The 22694-nt window shown below is 33.5% G+C and overlaps 1 protein-coding gene across 2 annotated transcripts in view; it reads left to right on the top strand.

The window, feature by feature from the left end:
* LOC124366218 overlaps positions 1-22694 on the top strand; it is a 217390-nt gene that overhangs the window by 132545 nt on the left and 62151 nt on the right. For both annotated transcript variants that reach the window (XM_046822607.1, XM_046822606.1), the window contains one exon: positions 2623-2654. In XM_046822607.1, the coding sequence (XP_046678563.1) occupies positions 2623-2654 (32 nt within the window). The remainder of the gene's footprint in view (positions 1-2622; positions 2655-22694) is intronic.

The raw sequence follows: 22694 nt of genomic DNA, 5'->3' as shown, positions 1-22694 counted from the left end.
AGATGTTTGGTTATTTCATACACTAATCAAATGAATATTAGATGGTTGGTTACAGCATCCACTAACAAACTGAATATCAGCTGATTGGTTATATCATCCACTAAGCAACCGAATATCAGATGTTTGGTTATTTCATACACTAATCAAATGAATATTAGATGGTTGGTTACAGCATCCACTAACAAACTGAATATCAGCTGATTGGTTATGTCATCCACTAAGCAACCGAATATCAGATGTTTGGTTATTTCATACACTAATCAAATGAATATTAGATGGTTGGTTACAGCATCCACTAACAAACTGAATATCAGCTGATTGGTTATGTCATCCACTAAGCAACCGAATATCAGATGTTTGGTTATTTCATACACTAATCAAATGAATATTAGATGGTTGGTTACAGCATCCACTAACAAACTGAATATCAGCTGATTGGTTATATCATCCACTAAGCAACCGAATATCAGATGTTTGGTTATTTCATACACTAATCAAATGAATATTAGATGGTTGGTTACAGCATCCACTAACAAACTGAATATCAGCTGATTGGTTATATCATCCACTAAGCAACCGAATATCAGATGTTTGGTTATTTCATACACTAATCAAATGAATATTAGATGGTTGGTTACAGCATCCACTAACAAACTGAATATCAGCTGATTGGTTATATCATCCACTAAGCAACCGAATATCAGATGTTTGGTTATTTCATACACTAATCAAATGAATATTAGATGGTTGGTTACAGCATCCACTAACAAACTGAATATCAGCTGATTGGTTATATCATCCACTAAGCAACCGAATATCAGATGTTTGGTTATTTCATACACTAATCAAATGAATATTAGATGGTTGGTTACAGCATCCACTAACAAACTGAATATCAGCTGATTGGTTATGTCATCCACTAACCAACTGAATATCAGATGATTGGTTTTCACCCACTAACCAACTGAATATCAGCTGATTGGTTATATCATCCGCTAACCAATTGAATACCAGCTGATTGGTTTTAAGCTGCACTCTTGCCGTCTCCGCTGCGTAATGAAATAAGCCGTTCTCTCCTCTTATTTCTAATGGTTAATTCTTCATACTACGAGAACACAAAAATAAATACAAAAGCAATGTTTTACTCCTTTTGGTTTATTTACTTAAGGCTTTTAGCTTATACTTAGGGATTTATTTTTAATAAAAAAAACAAATACATAAATATCAACTATTGTGAGTCACACTATGTATAAAAATATAAATTTGTTCCAAAACGATGGATCCGAGAAGGCGGACAAAAATGTCAAAAAGATTAAAACAATGTATTTTTTTCCCAGGCAATGCTTGGTGGTATTTTGGTATCGATACCGCAACAATGTAAAAAAATCAGAGGGAGGATATCTGAAAATCACCTTGCATATTATTATCGTGTTATAATAATGACAGTGTGGCGAAACAGTTTGATGAAATTATATTAATTAGTAGAGTGTAACAACTGTATTTGTATAATTATAATGTAAAAAAGCAGTTGTTATTAGTTGAGTTGTAAAAAAATAATGTAGACTATATTTTCAAATTCAGCTTATTTTACTTCATGTTTAACGTTTGTCATCAATGATTTATTTTAAGGTAGTGTAATCGACACATCTTATTTTCATCTATTTTGAAGTTATTCTTTTAAAATAGTAGAAAAAATAGTTTTTCTAATTACTAACTCATACTACATTGATTTTAAAATTATGGTATGTTACATCATTATAGTCGGTCATGCCTGATCAAATAAAATCAATGTCTACTAAAATATAAAACAATTAGCTAAAACCATTAATTTAATAGCTACTTATTTACCGCAAGGATTTACATACATTTTTTTTTTTAAGTTCAAAAATCTACTAAACTTGACCTTAGAATGAATACCCTTCCACTTTAAAAATGTATACTTAATATTCTTAGACTTCTCTAATAAGGTCAAGAAATTTTTAATTACACCTTAAACTATCGCATTCAGACTTGAAATTTTGCATGAAGCTTCTTTAATTATCAGGTTTGATCGTGCATGTTTCTTTATAAAATGTTACTGAGTATTATCTTATACTAATTCTGTTATTAATATTACTACCGATAACACTACTAGTTAATCAATAATAATTAGCCTTATAGTACTATTTTTATGTGTGGTATAGTATATTTTAGTGTAACTAAATTGTTGTAACCATTACACGAAAAGGTAGTATTATGATTGATATTTTTCAATCATAATGGTAAGCAAATCAAGAATTTATTTCTCAAAAGCAATAAAGATTATATTCGTAACAGCTTTCAAACTACAAGGATCCCTCTTTACTCCGGTCTTTTTTCTACTCCACTGCACACAAGCCCGTATTTAAACGAGAAATTAATATGAGTTGAGAGCTAGACTCTTTCAGGGTTCATCCCCGGATTCTAATAAAACATTACTTTCGTTCATCATTTATGTAACTTACCCGTGAAGCGTAATATAACAGCTCTGTTACTATCTTTATGAGTACTGCAATGTTCTGCAATCTTTTCAGTACAATTTGTCCATATCTTGATTAAAAAGTAGACGTGTATGTTTAAACTGAATGTTTTATTTGTTTGCAGGCAACGTCCAAATACTGTGATGGCGACTACTTGTAAGTATAAAATATATACCAAATTTAAGACTAAGTTTATTATAAGTGTCATTTGAATTCCCTTATACCATTTAAAAATGTCTTTTTTAACCACGAGTAAAGGAAATAAATTTGACGATATCAATATTAAATAGTTCTTCCTCCTCTGTTGAAAGAAGTTGGTTTTGTTATAACTGAAATATTACTATGCTATACAGGATTTTATCTATATTTGTACAAAAACCATTTTATATAAATTCATAAATAATGGAGTAATGAATATTTAAGCTTGATCGGCCTGGATACCATAATGAAAGGAAATTATGTTTAAACCAAAACAATAAACTTAGCCTAGATATTGTATAAGATACATTTTCGTACCGATTTTAACTTCTTAGTTATTTCTTTTGGAGTTTATTTGTACTAGATATCTCGAAAGTCATTTGAGACACAAAATAATTCGTTTCTAAAACAAAAAGTGTATAAAATGTATATGCATTCAAAATTATTTAAACGTTTTATTAGGTCCAAGTCTTGATTATTTTAATCTAAAAGTTTGAATGGTTGTTTTATTGGAACGAATTAGTGTACGAAGCTGTGTAACATAGCAGAGATGTATATTGTAAGAAATCAGGAGAATAATCATAAATTGGAAGGTTAAAAACTGTTGCAATAATTGCATATATACACCTGTAAACCTTAAAGTTACCAATTTGCAATAAAAAAAAGAGTTTTGTTGGTAGATAGAATATTTGAATATACAGAAGTCTTTATATGTGCACTGCATTATAGATTATCATACAACATTATAGTATTTGTATGTATTAAATCCTTAAACTATTTTAAAAATTTAGTTTTTTAATTTTGTATGGAATTAATTAAAACCACTTTTAACTATAACAACTGTCTAGTGGTTGTAAGCCCCAGGGGGTTCGCAACGCTGTCTCTTAGGGAGCAAATCCTGTTAAAGTTTCCTTTACTACCATTAACTTAGCATTGATTCAAACAGGCCACATATCCCAGCACCTCAGATAAAGAGACACCTCTTACTTTTCTCATTCTGCCACAAATCGTATATTAAATAAATGAAAATCTTACATAAGAAACGCAAACAACATAAGTACGTTTGCCAAGACTGACTAAAGTACATGAAATGTAAACGTAACTATATATTTACATTTAAAAATAACTTAATGGTAACTTGAAAAATAACTTAATATAACTTCTTTTACAATTCTAATCATTATGAAACTTGTAAATATACTGACTTTTTTTAATAACAGAAGAGAAGATGTATGGCTTCTACGGCACTTGGCTTGCTTGGAGGTTCCATTTATTTAACATTAAAATTACACACACACACACACACACACACACACACACACACACACACACACACACACACACACACACACACACAAACACACTTGTATTTCCCACCTCGACGTTCGCTCTTAAAACACAATATTGTGCACTGAAAACAACTATTTTTGTTCCTAGAGATAAAATTACTATTAAGTTATACTATTGAAAAAATTATCTGGTTTATTTTAGACTACTCGTGGACCCAAATTATCGATAAAATACGAGTATTCCGAAAAAATTAATAAATGAATTGACTAAGTGCTGATTTGGTATAATCTTTCGTTGTCACAGGCGAATGCTTTATTTGATATGCGTAATTGAAAGAATAGCTAATACTAGCCTATGATCCTAAAGAGCCTATCTACCACTGCACCACTATGGACAAGGTGGTATTGGACAGATTGAGAAGAATTGCTGCGACGAGCCGCAGAAGATGCATGGCCTCGACGCCGCGCCGCGCCAACGTCCCGCCTACTGACCTACTTTATTTACATAATGTTCCACTCCTCGAATAACAAAAGTTACTTTGATTCAATCTTTGATATACTGGTAAATTTAATTTTTGTTTAACTTGCGGTAGGACCACTTCCAGAAGTTACTTTCCACTTCAACATTAATACATTAATATTCTTGAAAGTAGGAAAATTACATCCTAATTCAGATATCAGGGTACCAGAAGAGCTGAGTAACTTTTGATATATAAAGCTAAAGTAGATAGTTTGAAATTTATTTTAAAAGTAAAGTCAACAATAAAATCAATTTAAAACTTTGAAAGTATTAAGAGTTGATAAATGTTCAATATGTTCAAGTTGTTTTATAATAAAAAATATGAAAGGTTTGTCCAATCGAAGACCTCTGTTGTCCTGATAGCATTTTCAGGATCATCCTCAAACAAAAAAGGTTTGCTCGAAAATCCCACCAATCATAAAAAGAGAAGAGTTATAAATAACCGGTTTTACAGTTTTAATAAAAAAAAGTACTTTACAAACAGAATTTAAATCTGTGTTGTCTCCAAATCAGGTATAGATGCATGTAATTACCGTTGAGGGTGAATTCTACTAATAACAATAATTTTAATTTCGATTAATTGATGATACCACATCTTCTCAATATTAAGTACCAATCATTTTAAAACTTTAAGAAAATGTACTTAAACATCATGGTTTCTACTTCCTGCATTCCTTTACCTTGTGTACATTTGTAATTGTGAAATTAACTCTTTACAGTTTTTATATGTGTTAAATTATTTCAAACATTAAGGTGTGGAGAAAATTATTGAAAACATTTTCAATCACTTTCTACGGAAAATATCCCCTAAAAATTCCCTTACGAAAATATTTCTCGAGAAGTAAATTCAAAGCATAAATTCAAAATTACGGGATTCTTTTTTGGAACATTGAATCTTGGAAGTCTTTTAGTGCTTTTACGCAAATAGTCCCATGGAAAAATCGTTTCAAAATAGGGTAAAAGTACGGCAAACTACATGTAGCTTGGCATATTTTGCTTAGGTCGTAAATTTTCAGGTCTGTAGCTCATTTCATGCACTACTGTGGCACATGTTAAAATGTCTTATAATTGTATTCATATTGTTCATACGTTTATTTAATCTGATATTTCTCAATGCTATTATAAGAAGAATATAAAAATGGTCATTATCTGTCAGCCAAATCCTGTGGAGAGACATGAACCATCATTGAACTAAATTTTCCTTATATAGACGTGAAGCTTGATGCAACTTTTATATGTGAAAATCAAACAGAAATAAAATTCTCCAACTCTTCGAGTAATAGGCTTTGATAATCCTCAGTCAATTATTCTAATAATAAATACTTATTATAAAGTAGGTTTTAAATTTAAAACTCTCAGCTAAACCATTATTCACTATTCATTACTAAAATCAGCCCATTTCAATACACAACAATGTATATGTATGAATGTTACAGAGCAAACAAACACGAAGTCAAACATAAGTGATAAACTCGACACAATTAATGTGTTAAATGGGTATTGACATTTAATTGGACCAGCGAATTGCACATAGTTTACAATTTTGCGGTGTTGAGTGGAATGAAAGGTCGGTATGGGGTTGGGAGGGGGGCTGTTGTAAAAGGGGGAGAGTCGGAGAGATGTGGGTCGATAATAGACTGAGGAAACTGCCCCACTTCGAGTGCGTAAGGAACCTTTTTACTGAGAAAAGCCCATTATAAGAATAATGAAAGTTCGTTTTCACAATGGGCTCTAGCACTAAGCAGATAATTACCTACGTAAGCGAGTTTAACTGTAAACATTTATTTAACTGCGAACCAATTTTCTCGCAAAAGAATAATTGGTTTCTTTACAAACGTAGTTAATGTACGTGTTTTTTTTTATCTTACACTTCGATGTTTTCACTTTAAAGTATGTCTTTCTGATTGTAATAAACAAAAAACACATAAGCGTATGTTGTATTATCTAAATATAAAAGTCTAAATGAAAATAGACTATACATTACAATTGATCTTTATGCAAAAAAATCTAATTTTTTGTATTGCAACCACCCTAAAATCAAATAATCGTTATATTTCCTGATTTGGTTTATAGTGGCCTAGATAATGTATTTTAGATTTTTAATTTATATTTTATTAAACAACTATTCCAGAATGTGGAACCGTATATTCGTAAGAATTATTCCTGATTATGGGATTGAAACTGATTTTTGTATGACAAGATACTTTGTATGACTAGGCACTATACTTCTTAATATTTATTATTAATAATATTTATTATTTACTTCTTATATGGCTTTGAACGTTGAATTCCTTTCTCCAGCTGATTTAAATTAAATTAAAATGTTAGCCCATATTCAGAAAACTTACCAATAAAGATCATTTAAAATTGGGGAAGTTAGTAAGTACAACGCGTGAAAAGAATTTTATTATATTTAAAGCTAGTTGATTCTTAGACAATACTCCCAATTTCCAAGGAAATCACGCAAAGTTTAAATGTAGGTATTAATACTTATTAATAATAAATGTTGATAGTTGATACTTTAATGGATCTTTTCATTCACTACAGGACTCACAAGTTTTGTAACAGAATATATTAAAAAATTCAAAATAAAAAATATGGTACACATTATACATTTCAAAACACATTGTAAAATTTACTTTTACACAAAACAAAGAATATACTTACGAGTTGCTGTGAGAGTAATTCTATATGCTTGGAAAGCTTCCTGTGTGCATGAAAGATTATTTGTCAACATATTTTCTTTGTTATTATTGTTACTTTATTAAATTTATTTTTTTATGTGAAAGATAAATTTCCAAGAGTGAGAAAAGACAATGCATAGCATCATCCATACATTACTAAATTAATACCACATACATAGTAAACAAAAAAAAACATTGACTCAGACAAACGTATTCCATACAAATATGGATAATAAACCACTGCTGTATAAATTTTGTGTCTAAAGTACCATAAATAAGAAAACCTCAGCTGTGTGTCTTACAATTTCTGTAAAAATTCTTTAAACATTTTATGAAAAATCTGTTGAAAATCAATTAAACACTGATTGAAAAAGGACTGGAAATTCTCGTAAAACTGATGACAACACCTTTCTAATGATGAAAATAAAAACAATTATATCGGCCTTTTTACCGATAACCATTAAATATATGTTATCTTTTCTATTTATTTATTTAATCAATGGAGAGCTTTGATTTGTCTCTGAAGGCTCTTATAAATGACAGCGTTCTTGGCCAAGAGCTAATATAAAGTTGTTGTAGCACTAAGGTATTTGGAAAATGTTTATATGCGAGATTATATCGTTTTTTTTGTTTTTTTTTTGTTTTTTTTGAAAAATACAGTCTGTTATCAGAAACATACATATCCTAATTGTAACGCTATTGGCTAATTTTCCTATCCCTTTTCTAGTGAAAATCCATTGCTCTTTAGCAATTATCATGAATGAGCCATTTGCGAGGAGACGTGAGTAGAGGCGTCTTGTTAATGCACTAACATAATTGCTAGTCCCCAAGCGTCACTTAGTCCCTAAATTGGTTATTGATCATCACATACTTATCCTGTGCTGTTGATCTCAACAACTACAATCTCTGCTCGATGGTCTAGTAACATAATTGCTAGTCCCCAAGCGTCACTTAGTCCCTAAATTGGTTATTGATCATCATGTACTAATCCTGTGCTGTTGATTCTCAACAAATACAATCTCTGCCGATGGTCCAGGTAACATAATTGCTAGTCCCCAAGCGTCACTTAGTTCCTAAATTGGTTATTTGATCATCAACATCTATCCTGGGTGCTGTTGCTCTCAACATCTACAATCTCTGCTCGATGGTCTAGTAAAAACCATAATTTGCTAAGTCCCCCAAGCGGTCACTTATCCCATAAATTGGTTATAGATCATCTGTACTAATCCTGTGCTGTTTGATCTCAACAACACAATCACTGCCGATGGTCCTAAGTAACATAATGGTTAGACCCCAAGCTCACTTGTCCATAAATTGTTATTGATACATCACATACTAATCCTGAGCTGTCTGATCTCAGCACCTAAATCTCTGCTCGATGGCTAGTAACATAATTGTTAGTCCCCAAGCGTCACTACAGTCCCTAAATAGGTATTGATCATCACATACTAATTTCCTGTGCTGTTGAGCTCACAACAAAAACTCTGCTCGATGGTCTAGTAACATAATTGGTTAGTCTCCCCTAAGCGATTCACTAGTTCCATAAATTGGTTATTGATCATCACATACTACTCCTGTGCTGTTGATCCACAACTACAATCTCTGCCGATGGTCGAGTAACATAAATTGTTAGTCCCCAAGCGTCACTAGTCCCCTAAATAGGTTAATTGTTCATCACATACTAATCCTTGCTGTGATACTCAACAACTACAAACTCTGCTCGATGGTCTAGCGTAACATAATTGTTTAGTCCCCAGGCCGTCACTAGTCCCCTAAATTGGTTATTGATCATCACATACTAATACCTGTGCTGTTTGATCTCAACAAACTAAAATCTCTGCTAGCTTCGAATGGTCTAGTAACATAATTGTTAGTCCCAATCGTCACTAGTCCCTAAATTGGTTAATGATCATCACATACTAATCCTGTGCTGTGATCTCAACAACTAAAATCTCATGCTCGATGAATGTACTCAACATAATTGTTAGTCCCAACGTCACTTATCCCTAAATTGGTTATTGATCATCCACATACTATCCTTGTGTTTGATCTCAACAACTACAATCTCTGCTCGAAAGGTCGTAGTAACATAATTGCTATCCCCAAGCGTCACTTAGTGTCCCCTAAAATGGTTATTGATCATCATGTACTAATCCTTGTGCTTGCTTTGAATCTCCAACAACTACAATCTCTGCCGATGTCTAATTAACATAATTGCTAGTCCCCAAGCGTCACTTAGTCCCTAAATTTGGTGTATTGATCATCACATACTTATGCCTGTGCTGTTTGATCTCAACAACTACAATCTCTGCTCGGATGGACTAGTAACATCACATTGCTATCCCCCAAGCGTCACTTCGTCCCTAAATTGGTTATATTGATCATCATGTAACTAATCCCTCGTGCTGTTGATCATCAACAACTACAACCCTGCGATGGTCTAGTAACATAATTGTTATCCCCCAACGTCACTAGTCCCTAAAATTGGTTTATTGATCATCACATACAATCCTGTGCTGTTGATCCTCAGCAACAAAACTCTCTGATCGATGTCTAGTAACAACTTGTTATCCCCAAGCGTCACTAGTCCCAAAATTGGTTATTGATCATCACATCAACTACAATCCTGTGCTGTTGATCTCAACAACTACAATCTCTGCTCGATGGTCTAGTAACATAATGTTAGTCCCCCAAGCGTCACAATTCCCTAAATAGGTTAATGGTCATTCACATACTAATCCTGTGCTGTTGATTCTCAACAGACTACAATCTCTGCTCGATGGTTCCTAGTAACATAATTGCTAGTCCCCAAGCGTCACTCTAGTCCCTAAATAGGTTATTTGATCCATCATGAACTCATTCCTCTAATCCTGTGCGGTTGATACTCAACCACACTATCTCTGTGCCGATGGTTCCTCGTAACATAATTGTTATTCCCCAAGCGTCACTTAGTCCCCTAAATTGGAGTATTGATCATCATGTACTAATCTGTGCTGTTGATCTCAACAACCTACAATCCTGCTCGATGGTCTAGTAACATAATTTGTTAAGTCCCCACGCTTCACCTAGTCCCCTAAATTGTTAATGATCATTACATACTAATCCTGTGCATGTTGATCTCAGCAACTAAAATCTCTGCTCGATGGTCTAGTAACAAATTGTTAGTCCCCAAGCGTCACTATCCCCTACATTGGTTATTGATCATCACATACAAATCCTGTGCTGTTGATCTCAACAACTACAATCTCTGCTCGATGCAGTAACATAAATGTTTAGTCCCCAAGCGTCACCTAGTCCTAAACATGTTAATGGTCATTCACATACTAATCCTGTGCGTTGATCTCAACAACTACAAAACTCTGCTCGAATGGTCTAGTAACATAATTGTAAGTCCCAAGCGTCACTAGTTTCCCTAAATGGAGTTATTGATCATCACATACTAATCCTGTGCCTGATGATCTCAACATACTAAAATCTCTGCTCGATGGGACTAGTAGAACATAAGTTGTGTAGTCCCCAATCGTCGACTAGTCCCCTAAATTGGTTAATGCTCAACACATACTAATCCTGTGCTGTTTGACTCAACACTACAATCTCTTGCTTCGATGGTCTAGTAACATAATTTGTTAGTCCCCAAGCGGCACTTAGTCCCAAATTGGTTATTGATCATCACATACTTTATCCTGTGCTGTATGATCTCAACAAACTACAATCTCTGCTCGATGTGTCTAGTAACATAATTGCAATCCCCAAAGCCGTTCAATTAGTCCCTAAATTGGGTTGATAGATCATCATGTACTAATCCTGTGCTGTTGATCTCAACAACTACAAATCTCTGCCGATGGTCTAGTAACATAATGTTATCCCCAAGCGTCACTAGTCCCTAAATTGGTTATTGATCATACATACTAATCCTGTACTGTAGGTCTCAGCAACTAAAATCTCTGCTCGATGGTCTAGTAACATAATTGTTAGACCCCAAGCGGTCACTAGTCCCCTAAATTGGTTATTGATCATCACAACTAATCCTGTGCTGTTGATCTCAACAACGACAATTCTCTGCTCGATGGTCTAGTAACATAATTGTTAGTCCCCAAGCGTCACTAGTCCCTAAATAGTTTAAATGGTCATCACATTCTAATATCCGTCTGTTGATCTCAACAACTACAATCTCTGCTCGATGGTCAAGTAACATAATTGCTAGTCCCCAAGCGTCACTTAGTCCCTAAATTGGTTATTGATCATCATGTACTAATCCTGTGCTGTTGATCTCAACAACTACAATCTCTGCCGATGGTCTAGTAACATAATTGTTAGTCCCCAAGCGTCACTTAGTCCCTAAATTGGTTATTGATCATCACATACTAATCCTGTGCTGTTGATCTCAACAACTACAATCTCTGCTCGATGGTCTAGTAACATAATTGTTAGTCCCCAAGCGTCACTAGTCCCTAAATTGGTTAATGATCATCACATACTAATCCTGTGCTGTTGATCTCAGCAACTAAAATCTCTGCTCGATGGTCTAGTAACATAATTGTTAGTCCCCAAGCGTCACTAGTCCCTAAATTGGTTATTGATCATCACATACTAATCCTGTGCTGTTGATCTCAACAACTACAATCTCTGCTCGATGGTCTAGTAACATAATTGTTAGTCCCCAAGCGTCACTAGTCCCTAAATAGGTTAATGGTCATCACATACTAATCCTGTGCTGTTGATCTCAACAACTACAAACTCTGCTCGATGGTCTAGTAACATAATTGTTAGTCCCCAGGCGTCACTAGTCCCTAAATTGGTTATTGATCATCACATACTAATCCTGTGCTGTTGATCTCAACAACTAAAATCTCTGCTCGATGGTCTAGTAACATAATTGTTAGTCCCCAAGCGTCACTAGTCCCTAAATTGGTTAATGATCATCACATACTAATCCTGTGCTGTTGATCTCAACAACTAAAATCTCTGCTCGATGATGTACTAACATAATTGTTAGTCCCCAAGCGTCACTCAGCCCCTAAATTTGTTATTGATCATCATATACTGATCCTGTGGTGTTGATCTCGACAACTACAATCTCTGCTGTCTCAGATGTATTGAGGATGGTCTTCAAGAAGTGAAATATATGATCGCATCTTTCCATGAATGAATTAATCAAGCAAAGACCTAGTTCGTTTTAAACGTATAGGATTTGACTATAGTTTTGAATTGGATTTTACATATACGACTTATATGTTATTATTGATTTTCATAATATAACAAACGACAAATTTTATAAATTCAATCTAATATCCATACCAAAAAATTAAACATGGCAAGGATATATATTTAACTGGAGCAATGTGCTATCTAAATAAACTTTAGCAATGCTACTGTAATGTGAAAACATTAACAAACATGCAGTTCGCTAGTCATCCTAACCTAACGTTTATTCAAGTAAATTATATTGTAGATATTGAAACAAAATCTAGTATTTGAAACGAGACACTTAAACTAATACAAAATCATAAAATGAAGTAGTAGAAGAAAAGTAAAATGGTGTTTTTGTGATATTTCTATACAATTTAAACAGGAAGATAAAGATACTTTTAACAACAAGCTCCTGCTGGAAATAATGTAAAGTAAACCCACGAACAAGAACACTTCTAAAATTTAAATCGCGTACAAGAACAATATAAACAACAATTAGCTCTTCAATTCATAGATTGAGTTTATTTTTCAAGGAAGCTGGTCAGTCATATGCCTCATCGTCATCGCAACCAAAATAAGACAACGGACGAATTGCAACTATTACATATTCTCCATTCTGCATTCTCATTGTTTTTCTAATAGGAAGTAACTCCGCATACGTACTGTCTACACGAATATACATGGTAATATAGATGCAGATGGATCAAATGGAAATGGATGAAGATCAGACAAAAAGAGTACCTCAACTTGGGCTGGCTATGGTTCATCATTTCAAACATTATATAGCGTACAGTTCATGTTTGAGGATAAGTATAACACTGAAATTTACATTAAATAACCCGAATTAAAATGGTTACTACGGGTTTAGTCGTATTTACAAGAAAAATACATTTTCTCTTATTTCTTTCCCAAAAGTATACTTCACCTCCTACTGTACGTACTAAATGAAACTATCAAATTAATGGAATATAGTAATGATCATTTATATTCCCTCGCCCTATTCTTCTACTATATATACACGATGAAATCAACCACAATTTTGAAAAACATTTACTAGTATTAAATGTAATAATACAAATGTGGATACTATAGAGAAATTAGCAAGTTTCACAAACTCTTTTTATATACGAGTATTCTTTTTATAAGTTTAACTGCACTTATTTTACCAGTTTAAATAATGGTTTGTATTTTTTTAGAGAAAATAAACAGGAGAATACTTTCACAAATTAATTTAATATAACAAAAAATATACTTTATATGTTTTTTTTAATGCGTGAGGAAATTGTTTGAAATTGTCATAAATTTGAACGTGTATGCTTAGTTTAAGATCTATTATTCTATTTGTGTTGTAAATGATTTGCTTTATTATGGTGGGTATCACTTGTTAATATTATAATTTTATATTTATAGTTAGTAAGTATATTATTGCAGTCTTTCTGGTCAGCTGTTTCTATGTCATGTATTGTCACCTTTGCCATCTTATTGTGTCAAACGTGTTTTATAATTATAATGGTTTACCGTTGGAAATAAATAAATAGAGTTTATTAATAAACTTCAAATTTATTTAAATCGGTATTCAAGATAGAAAGGTTAATTATTTAGTGATTTCCAAATTTCCTTAATTCCCCCTTGTATAAAAATAATACAATAATCCCTGTAAAAGAGCGCTAAAATAAGGTGAGAACACATTTCCCATATGAAAATAGTATTTAACTATAACATTGCTACTTACGCAAAATTCCGGGCACATTTTGTAGAAGAAAAAGAAAACGGGAAAACACGCAACATTAACTTAGCTAAACACTAAAAAAATTTCAAGATGGGCATGTCGGAGGTTTTTATAACGACCACTTCCCTAACAAAAACTAACTCATCACCGAGACTCTTGATTGGCCTCCGATTATCCAATCACAAGAAGAGAAATTAATTGTCAACTGAACAACCCCTATTGCACCCCGTTATCAAAGTCAACCTCCAGATAAACAATTCCTGCAACCGCGGACCCTTTCTTGACAAATTACATTAATAATTTTACCTATCTTTTATAAATTCTAAAATATGTTCGTATATATTGTCTTCCATACACATTTAGTAATTGAGTTTTAATTCGCCTATGCACAAATACATTGCTGCAAAGGAAAACCATAAGACTTTCTCCTTTTCACATATTTATCTCCTATTTTTAAGAGAGTTGGCGCACTTCTAAACCTTCGGACCGTAAAGGTGACAGAGTGAGAGATAGCACAGGTTAAATCCCACCTGTGACCAGGGCACTATTAATCACTACAGTTGACTTTTTACTCAACCGAGTCTTCCTCCTGGTATTTATTCCTGTTCTTTTCATGAAATCCTTCCACGGGTACTGATCAATAAGGGCAAGCCATAAAGTGGTTCGGCCACTTATTGGCTGATCTTTAGCGAAGCAAAATCAGAATCGTGGGGGTAAGAAAAATTGTATTTCTATTTGACTGTCTATCTGTCTGTCTGTCTGTCTGTCCGAACGATATCTCGAAATCGGACTGACCTGTAAACTTGTAATTATTGTTTGTGAGACTTCATCTCTATATGGAAAACATTGAATCGATAATGATGAATACACTAAATGTGATTTCGCTGAGTGTTAGGGAACATGTTTACATCGGTCTTATCGGTAACCATGGTGGCAACGGAAAAATATCAGAATAAATAAATGTGTAAACAAACTCAATATGCCCATAAGAGATTCACACATGTGACGTTTACATGTAGCCTAACTATCCCAACACGCACAAAATAGTTGTATAGTCACTTGGTGTATACAGATTTGTATTATTTAAACACTGTCGTCAAACCACGAAATTTATTACACAAATGCAAGTATGTACCATTTGGCAAGGTATGTCGAGAGAGAGTTCACATGTAGCCTAACTATCCCAACACGCACAAAATAGTTGTATAGTCACTTGGTGTATACAGATTTGTATTATTTAAACACTGTCGTCAAACCACGAAATTTATTACACAAATGCAAGTATGTACCATTTGGCAAGGTATGTCGAGAGAGAGTTCACATGTAGCCTAACTATCCCAACACGCACAAAATAGTTGTATAGTCACTTGGTGTATACAGATTTGTATTATTTAAACACTGTCGTCAAACCACGAAATTTATTACACAAATGCAAGTATGTACCATTTGGCAAGGTATGTCGAGAGAGAGTTCACATGTAGCCTAACTATCCCAACACACACAAAATAGTTGTATAGTCACTTGGTGTATACAGATTTGTGTTATTTAAACACTGTCGTCAAACCACGAAATTTATTACACAAATGCAAGTATGTACCATTTGGCAAGGTATGTCGAGAGAGAGTTCACATGTAGCCTAACTATCCCAACACACACAAAATAGTTGTATAGTCACTTGGTGTATACAGATTTGTATTATTTAAACACTGTCGTCAAACCACGAAATTTATTACACAAATGCAAGTATGTACCATTTGGCAAGGTATGTCGAGAGAGAGTTCACATGTAGCCTAACTATCCCAACACACACAAAATAGTTGTATAGTCATTTTGGTGTATACAGATTTGTGTTATTTAAACACTGTCGTCAAACCACGAAATTTATTACACAAATGCAAGTATGTACCATTTGGCAAGGTATGTCGAGAGAGAGTTCACATGTAGCCTAACTATCCCAACACGCACAAAATAGTTGTATAGTCACTTGGTGTATACAAATTTGTATTATTTAAACACTGTCGTCAAACCACGAAATTTATTACACAAATGCAAGTATGTACCATTTGGCAAGGTATGTCGAGAGAGAGTTCACATGTAGCCTAACTATCCCAACACGCACAAAATAGTTGTATAGTCACTTGGTGTATACAGATTTGTATTATTTAAACACTGTCGTCAAACCACGTAATTTATTACACAAATGCAAGTATGTACCATTTGGCAAGGTATGTCGAGAGAGAGTTCACATGTAGCCTAACTATCCCAACACACACAAAATAGTTGTGTAGTCACTTGGTGTATACAGATTTGTATTATTTAAACACTGTCGTCAAACCACGAAATTTATTACACAAATGCAAGTATGTACCATTTGGCAAGGTATGTCGAGAGAGAGTTCACTTGTATACTTGAAATTATCCATGAAACTTCATTTCTACAAGAGTGAGTTCTATAATGCGTAATTTTCGTGGCAACTTCTTTTTTATATGACTGTATTTCTCGAGAATGAAATGATCTAGAATTGAAATTTTACATGCAACCTCAGTGAATCTCAGTCTATAAGAGGTACTTTTACCATGCTTTTACTAAAAAATATAAATTAAGTTGAGATCTAAATTCTACTGCTAGTCTCTCTTTTTGTAATTTTTTGTACAATTTAAAAAAATGTCCACGAATTTTAGCTGAGGGTAGAAACAGTTGATAAAGATCCTATTGGAATCGGTTTGCACGTGTTTTAAAATTTCTATCTCCTGTTCACTTGCTTGATATAATTATAAATATAACTAGATTTCAAAATATTTTTTATATAAAATATTTTTCATATACATTATGTCTAGTAATCTGGTTGAGACATATTTAGACAAAAAAAATAATGTTGTGTCTAAGGTGTAGAGACATGGCAATGTTATGGTTAACCCAAAGACCTATTTAAAAATGTTTACTGAAGTTCAGCCAAATTCCATGGAGTGACACGGATCACCACTGAACTCGATGTTACATATACAAAACTGTAGGTAAATATACAATTTCAAATCTATAGGTCAGTTCGTTCTCGAGATATCTTGCGGAAGACAGACAGACAGAAATGTAATTTTTCGAAAGCCTTGAGTGATATACTTTGCTATCGCTCAGCCAATTACTCTATATACATGACTGTGTTGTTTGTTGATGACAAAGATTAACTACAAATTTAAATTGACGAATTTAATATTACAAACAATACTAACACCATGCAAAATTAGCTCTTATAGAACGGCATTAGTTGCTTTCTAATTTCGATCCTGTTATTAACACAATTAGGTGAACATTTTCCGATTATTGCAGTATGATGACATTTCAATCGTTTATTTATATTCATATTTGTATTTTAAATCGTTTAAATGCTAATCAACTGCACAAATGGTTTTAAAGTAAAGCTAAAAAGGCTTCGTAAGCTTTTATTGTGTTTTATACAAGCTAATTTTGAGATATTTGTTTATTTGAACTGGAGAATGAATTGTTTACTAGAGTAAAGCGAGCAAACAATTCAGCCGATCTCATTGTTTTTGTGCAGACGAAGTTGTTTGCTCTGTTTGCTCGTATAGCTGGCTGGCTCCATCAGATAGATGTTTGACTGAGCCTGTTGTATGTAGGGGTTTGATCATTTGTACAAGGCTGGGTTTGAACATAATCTAACTTACTGAAACGGAACTTGGCTTGACTGTTGATAAGATTAAATTTACTTAAATGTCACATACCCCTACTGAATACTAGTGGAGCGAGTCTACTTGAGCTATTTTTACATTGCAATTTTGTTTGTAAATTATGAAATATTATAATCTAACTAAACAAAATAGTATATTTACCGAACAAATTATACACAATTCCAATTGCTTACTACAAATATTTCTACTAACGATAATAAAAGCCTCATTTTAAAAAAAGCATACACAAGAACACTTCTGTATTTCAACAAGTTCCTTGAGTAGCTTTTAAGAAAGGAAATATGATAAGAATCTGCATTTTAATAGAAGTCACACAAATTCCTATTTGACGTTCTAGAACGTCATTACCTAACTTTCCTGTAAGATTAATGGTATGGGACGTAAAAACCGCCCAAAACAGTAAAAGAAAGTATAACATTTTATACTGAAAGCATTGTAACGTTTCTTTTAAATACTGAAACATTACTTCTCCTGATAAATGAATCAGAAAAGACTAAACCTTGTTCTCTGTCGTTTTAAGTTATTCATAACATTGATATATACTCAGCAGCACATTACAGCCTTAACAAAAAAATGTTGTGTCCTTCCTCTTCTTTTCTTTTGCTTACGTATGGAAACAACTGTAGCATCTCTTCTGAGTTTTTCGAGAGTCACTCACAAGAGTCGGCAGTGAGTGAAAAAAGTGCCTGCGCGTCAGACGAAACGAGTGTTGTCTTTAGCAGCAGATTTACTATATCAAGATTTAAATTGTGTTAACAATTATTTTACACAATTTTAACTGAAAGACCGGATGGCATTCATGACATCTATATAAGCCTAAGAACTACGGTTCGTTAACCTCACCTAATTTCAATGCAAGCACGGCAGTCATATAAAAAACATTCTTAATATAATTTCTCTTGCAATACAATACTGCTTTGATTTTTATAAGAGAATCCAGCATTTTATTTACCAAAGCTAGACATCGGTTTATAATTTTCAGCGTGGCTGAACGAATATCTGTGATTTGTCAATATTTGAACTTAGACTGGTAACCTATAATTAAGTAATCCTTATTCTGAAGAAGTGCGTAGATTTTGTTACAACTGTTACAATTTTATTAGTTTATTCTTATGGGATTTACTCTATTTATATTTCTAAAACAATATCTTGATATACAAAATTTTCCAAGCAAAAGCATTCCAGAAGGCTTTTAATTTTTCCCTTTAGCTTCATAAATAACAGAGTAGTGAATAAGAGATTGGATCGCTGCCATAAAATGGCATCAAGCTGGCCAACGAACTAGCTGAGACATTTATAAGATCAATGTTTTTACTCATGTAGTTTCAACTTGTTTAGGCTTTTTTGGTTAGTTATTGTTTCCAAAAGCCATGTTAAATGGCATATATAAAACGTTTATATATATATATATTATATATATTTTAAAGAAAACATACTATTGGCTTTGAAAGATTCATAATTTATATTTTAATAAGCTTTGAATTAATCCTTTTGAAGTTCAATTTACATGTACAAATTATACCAATTCAAGACAATTCACGCTTAATTCCGTTACCACGTAGATAACAATATGGATGTAAGAGCTAGAAAGGAGGGAAGTTAGGGGACTTTGGTCCCTCTTAAAATAAAATAAAGTTATGGAAAAGATATTCTGATTTCTGTTATTTAAATATTCTGCATGAAGCCCACATTGGCACCATTTTCAATTTTGTCTTACGGAAAATCTCTGTTAACCTGGTTAACCACAACTTCTGTCATCAGGTTTATGTTTTCTTCTTTCGATGCACTTAAGGCGCCGCTAATTTCAAAATTAGAAAAGAGCACTAACATAATAAACTATAAATGAAATTGATCTTCACTATAGCGTAGGCATAAGGCCACGCTATCAATTATTTAAATATATTAACTAAATCGAATTAATCATAATTCCAGTGGCATAGGAGTAAACCCGTACACAACAAAAATTATTTTCCAGTTCATCACTTAAAAATATACAGATAATCCAGGGAACAAGATTGTTTTTTGAATTCCTAATAAAATGGATAAATAAAACATTGTTGAAGATTGCAGATGAATATTGTATCTTTCAATAGCAAAATTGATCCTATCAAGCGGTGAGTATTACAAAATTGAAGGGTTACTGAGGAAAGTTCTGTTAATACTACCAAACGTACAATCAATCAAAAGTAAGATATTAAAATTTCAATATAAATCTGCTTGGTTTTCTTTATTTCTTAAATGAAAAATCCACTGTTGAATGTATAAATTTTGGTGTTCATATACTTTATATCGCTCTAGACTGGGAATTCATTGATATAATCATTTTTTAGAAGCCCTGTTTTACGTAGTATGTATCTGGCATTCATTGACTACTGAGGAAGTTCTTGGCCACCGAGATCCCTCTGTTTATTAACACCAAGGTTGGTAGAGGGACAGGTTGACGCGTCCGGCCGTTTACGTGGTGCATGTTGCCGCTCACTGTGACGTCACCCAGTGACCAGCCGCGATGTTCTGCCACTCTGCGTCTGTACCATTACTACTGTACAAACAGTCTTGTACAACTCTCTTGTGACCTTGTCTTTAGTGTACTTTTTGAATATTATTTTAATTGTTATACTTTGTATTAGTTCTAATAATATACTTAATAAAAGACATAAACATGTGTAAATAAAACAAAGCGTTCACTTTTTCAAAATAAATGTGTATTTGAAGAACAATAATAATTTATGTACATATTTTTTTGTTTTTTTATTTGCTTTCGTTTTTCTAAATCAACGTCTCCTTGTCTTTTCTTGAATTTTGTGGCACAAAGATTAAGGTTTAAGTTCCGCAATAGTTTCAGTACATGAGGGGTATCGGCAAAGAAAAACACTTTTTTGTTTTTGTCTGCAGGATTTTCAAACCATGGCTTTTCAACGAACATTCAGTTTGTTCCATAAACTATAGTTTCCCCCACCCATATCTGATACACATGCTACTACATCATAACCAGAGGTGCGAGCTTTATGTACGGCCTTAAACACAATTTCTTTTGAAATGGTTGTATCAAAATCGATGGAAATTGGCTGTTTCCAATTAGAGAACAGTCGTCTTAATACAATAACCTACATTTTATTGTGAGCTCCTATAACTTGGTCATTTGTCTGGTCATATTCGTATGTTTCCTTCACTTTCATCTCATCATACATCAAAACTGCAACCTTTTCATATGTTTTCTTAGTTTCACCAGCAACTTCCATTAAACTGAAAATTTCGTCATAAAACGCTTTGCGTATATTTATATTAGTAATCCATCTGTTCAAAGTTGACAAACTGGGCAAGGGAAAATTACGTTTTCTTCGAAGGTATATATATATATATCAAATCAAATCAAATCGTTTAATTGCAGTTGACAATATACATTGCATAGCAAACGTCAATTTTCATGTCTAAATTGTTTCCATTCATCCCACATCAAGGCCACATTTAAACTTACAACATTCAAACATTCACTCCCCATTCATTCCATGCCAATTACGCCCACTTTCGGCGCTGGAGTCGGTTTCCTCATCGCGTGGTCTCCCAGTTGAATTCCAGAAACTCATCAACACTGTAGAAAGCGTTTGACGCCAGGCAGAGTTTGATACGAGTTTTTAACACCTTGGGCGTTGAGGCATTTTTAATTTTGTTTGGCAATCTGTTTATAAAATGAACACCTGCCTGCGAAGGCAAATGTTCATAAACCACCGTTCTGTGCATTCCCGAACGGTAGTTATCTCTGCCTCTTGCCTCTGATTAAGGCACATTTAGACAAACAATATAAGGTTGTTTCTAAGATGTAGAGACATGGCAAAGTTAACAGTTGCAAATTTTTAAACGCTGTCCTGCACGACTCTCTGAAGTTTAAATTAGCGATAATGCGAATTGCTTTTTTTTGTAATTTGAAAACTCTCATAAAATGGTTGTTTGCACAGGCTCCCCACAAAACGATTCCATACGAAAGGTGGGGATAAATTAGCCCGTAGTACGCCGTAATCAGTACCTGACTTGGGCAGTATTTTGCCAAAGATCTTAAGACATAAACTCCTGAGGATAATTTGGCACAAACATAATCAATGTGATTTTTCCATGTCAACCCTCGATCAAGGTGTATTCCAAGGAACTTTGAAGAATAGACTTCTTCCAATAATGTATCTGCAACCATAACAGCAGGACCTCTTTCAATATCTATAGAGCGCATTGAAAAGTTTAGGAAATTTGATTTTGATGAGTTTATTTGAAGATTGAGGCTATTGAAATGTTGGACACAATTGTTAAGGTCAACAAAGGTCTGTATTTCTAAATTTTGTTTTGTACCTCCTCTAAAACAGAGAGTCGTGTCATCTGCGTACTGCACAAGCTTTCCATGCAGTAGTGATGATTCAATGTCATTAACATATATCAGGAAAAGAATTGGACTGAGTATTGATCCCTGGGGAACTCCATATCTCAGTGCAGTAGGTTTTGAAATTTGATTCGAAATTTGGACGACCTGTGTTCTATGGTTTAGGAATGAACTAATCCATAAAAGTGGCACGCCTCGAATGCCGTGGGATTCTAATTTGTCAAGCAGTGTTTTGTGGTCAACACTTTCTGACTTTCCCTTTCTGAAACCAAATTGGTCGTCTGAAAGTTGGTTGTGTTTGTTTAAAAAAATTTAGCATTCTTGACAAAAAAAGTTTTTCGAATATTTTGCTCAATACAGGCAAAATAGAGACAGGCCGATAGTTATTTACTGAATTGGGGTTATCTTTCTTATGAATTGGATGCACTTTTGCCAATTTGAGGAGAGAGGGAAAGACTCCTGTTAGAAACGATAGATTAACTAATTTGGTCAGTGGCTTCACTATATGCTTTGAGCATT

The sequence above is a fragment of the Homalodisca vitripennis genome, chromosome 7, assembly GCF_021130785.1.
Source record: "Homalodisca vitripennis isolate AUS2020 chromosome 7, UT_GWSS_2.1, whole genome shotgun sequence".
Taxonomy (NCBI): domain Eukaryota; kingdom Metazoa; phylum Arthropoda; class Insecta; order Hemiptera; family Cicadellidae; genus Homalodisca; species Homalodisca vitripennis.
Note: the sequence above shows the minus strand (reverse complement) of the source record. Positions and strands in the feature narration are given on the sequence as shown.